Source organism: Empidonax traillii, unplaced genomic scaffold, assembly GCF_003031625.1.
Source record: "Empidonax traillii isolate 1590-97213 ecotype Southwest subspecies unplaced genomic scaffold, ASM303162v1 scaffold4432:size9622, whole genome shotgun sequence".
Lineage (NCBI taxonomy): Eukaryota > Metazoa > Chordata > Aves > Passeriformes > Tyrannidae > Empidonax > Empidonax traillii.
In genome coordinates, this window is record NW_020959625.1 from 1 (window position 1) to 2773 (window position 2773).

General features: G+C 50.2%; 1 protein-coding gene across 1 annotated transcript; it reads left to right on the forward strand.

The window, feature by feature from the left end:
- Positions 1 to 2212: 2212 nt before the first annotated feature.
- On the forward strand, positions 2213 to 2773 carry LOC114072909 (olfactory receptor 2J2-like; the record flags this gene model as incomplete). Its single annotated transcript, XM_027910729.1, has 1 exon — positions 2213 to 2773. A coding segment is annotated over exon 1 (465 nt), but the record flags the coding sequence as incomplete, so codon positions are not given.

A 2773-nucleotide genomic window follows, 5' to 3' on the forward strand; every position in this document is an offset into this window, starting at 1 on the left:
AATGGGTATAAAAAGCAGGTGGCTCGTGCTCAGGGACTGAAGCTTCACATGGAAGACAACGTTGCCTTTTGCAGGGACGCCCATTATCTTGTGAGCTTGTGGGCACTGCAAGGACACAGCCACTGCTGTGGGGAATTCTAATCATTCTGGGGTTGGTAAGACACCCTCGTAAGTAACACCTGTGTGAGTGTGGGGTTTATTGAGGGCTTATTTCCCTCCTCTTTCCTGTCTCAGTTTCTCATTTTGTTGGCCACTTCTTGGTAATAAATATTGGGTTTTTTGAGCTTTCAATGGTGTTTTGGTTTCCATTTCGGCATCCCTCCGAACTCTTTCTGGAACAAGGGGGATTGAGTCTTCCATGAGCAGACTGGGAGATCACCCCAAGTGGGGTTGCAGTGTCGATGTGCTGGAGGGTAGGAAGGCTGTGCAGAGGGACCTGGACAGGCTGGATCTCTGGACCGAGACCATGGGCATGAGGTTCAAGAGTGCCTTTGGTGCCTTTGGTGCTTCTGGCCACAATAACCCCCTGCAGCTCCAGGCTGGGGGCAGAGTAGCTGCAAAGGGTGGGAGAGGCCCTGAGGGTGCTGGTCGACAGAGGCTGAACCTGAGCCAGTGGGTGCCCAGGTGGGCAAGAAGACCAAGGGCATCCTGGCCTGGATCAGAAATAGTGGGGCCAGCAGGAGCAGGGCAGGGATTCTTCCACTGGACTGGGCACTGGTGAGGCCCCACCTGGAGTGCTGAGTCCAGTTCTGGGCCCCTCAATTCAGGAAGAACATTGAGGGGCTGGAGTGGGTCGAGAGCAGGGCAGTGGAGCTGGGCAAGTGCATGTCCTGTGAGGAGCAGCTGAGGGAGCTGGGGTTCTCCAGCCTGGAGAAGAGGAGGCTCAGGGCTGACCTGCTCACTGTCCAAAACTTCCTGACAGGAGGGTGGAACCAAGTGGGGCTCAGCCTCTTCTGTGCGGCAACAGACAATGGGACAAGAGGACATGAGGACCTGCCTGTCAGGGGGTGTTTGTCAGGGGCAGGAGCAGGAATGTTTGGGCAGAAACAGGGATTAGGTATTGACATGGGCTGCCCAGGCAGGTGGTGGAGTCACCGTCCCTGGAGGTGTTTAAGGAAAGAGTGGACATGGCACTTAGGGCTGTGGTCTGCTTGACGTGCTGGGGATGGGTGGAAGGCTGGATGCCAGTTGATCTCAGAACCTCTTCTCCCCCTGGCCTTTCCAATCACCATGTTTTTGGAGTCACGGGCTCTGCTCCTCTCTGCCTAAAAACAAAATCGAAAGATGAAAGGAAAAAGGCCCAACTTTAATGCACATTTTTTCCTCCTGCTTCTTTCTGTGAACTGGGAATTTTGATTTAGAAGCATAACAACTTTTAATTAATCAGAGATTTGAGACTCGAACAGTGAGTTTCATCAACTCCCCTGCAGGTGCTCCTGGGAACTTGTTTTCTCCAGGCTCCCTCTGTAGTCAGTGGAGACAAGAGAAGGCTCTGCAGGCTGAGTTCTCCCAGTCTAAAATTGGCAGGCAAAAGAAAGCTTACAAATCTCTTCCTGGCACTGTTCTCTTGCTCTGCCTTTTGGTTGGAACATTTGAGAGTAAGAGCAACGAGCAACTGCATGGAAACAAGTGCCTTTTTGTGCAGACGGGTGTGAGGTGGGACTCTGTGACACACTGTGTGGATCCATAACAAATGCTGCTCATTATTTAGAGGACCAAAAAGGCAAGTTATACTTGGTCGCTATTCTGCCCTCCCCTCTCTTTTCCTGAAGAACCAGAGAGCAAGAAGCTGTGGCAGAAAGCAGGGGATTGCAAAATACTTGATATTGATTATCTTGAAACCAACAGATTCTCGGGGATTCCCAGTGCAAAAGGCAAACACTGAAAAGTAGAAACAAGAGCTCTAGACATACAGGATGGATGTGATTTCATGGGTTAGCATTTGTGCAGTAGAAGAGAGGGGTTTGGCACAGAGGTGTGAAAGATGTTTGCAATAGGTGTGAGTGAGCTTGGAATTTCCCAGGAATGGGGTGAAATGGCCAACAGCCTCTTTAGAATCCTCTGTTCTGGTGAAAGAAAAACAAGAAAAAAAGAAATGACAACAAAATCCCTGAGTACTCCAAGTGAAACGTGAAACAAAAAATCAGGGGGCGAGAATTGCCTGAAGGACAATCTCTGTGCTATACAGGAAGATTGCAGGAAAAGAAAGGAGCAGAGAGGAAAGGATAGAACATTTTGTCCAGACTGTGAAATTATCACCCTGGGTTTTGCCACATTGCTGTCTCAGCAGGAGGAACTGAAATTCAGCATGGGAGCAGCAAATGAAACAGCAGTTACTGAGTTCGTCCTAGAGGGTTTCACAGAGCTTGATCAAAGGCTGCAGCTGCTTCTCTCTCTGATCCTTCTGCTCATGTACCTGACAACAGTGACAGGGAATGCAATCATCATTTTCCTTGTGCGTGTGGATCACCACCTGCAAACCCCCATGTTCTTTTTCATTAGCAACCTGGCCTTCCTGGAAATCTGCTTTACATCCTCCACAAGCATCAAATTGTTTGCCATCCTGAGTTCTGATCAGAAAACAATCTCCCTGAGCAGCTGCTTTGCCCAATCCTATTTCTATTTTGCCCTGGGTGGCACAGAGTTTGGGCTGCTCGTTGTCATGTCCTTTGACCGCTGTGTTGCCATCTGCCAACCCCTGCACTACGCTGCCACCATGCAGCCTCAGCTCTGCCTCGGCCTGGTTGTTGCTGCCTGGGTCATCGGCTTCACC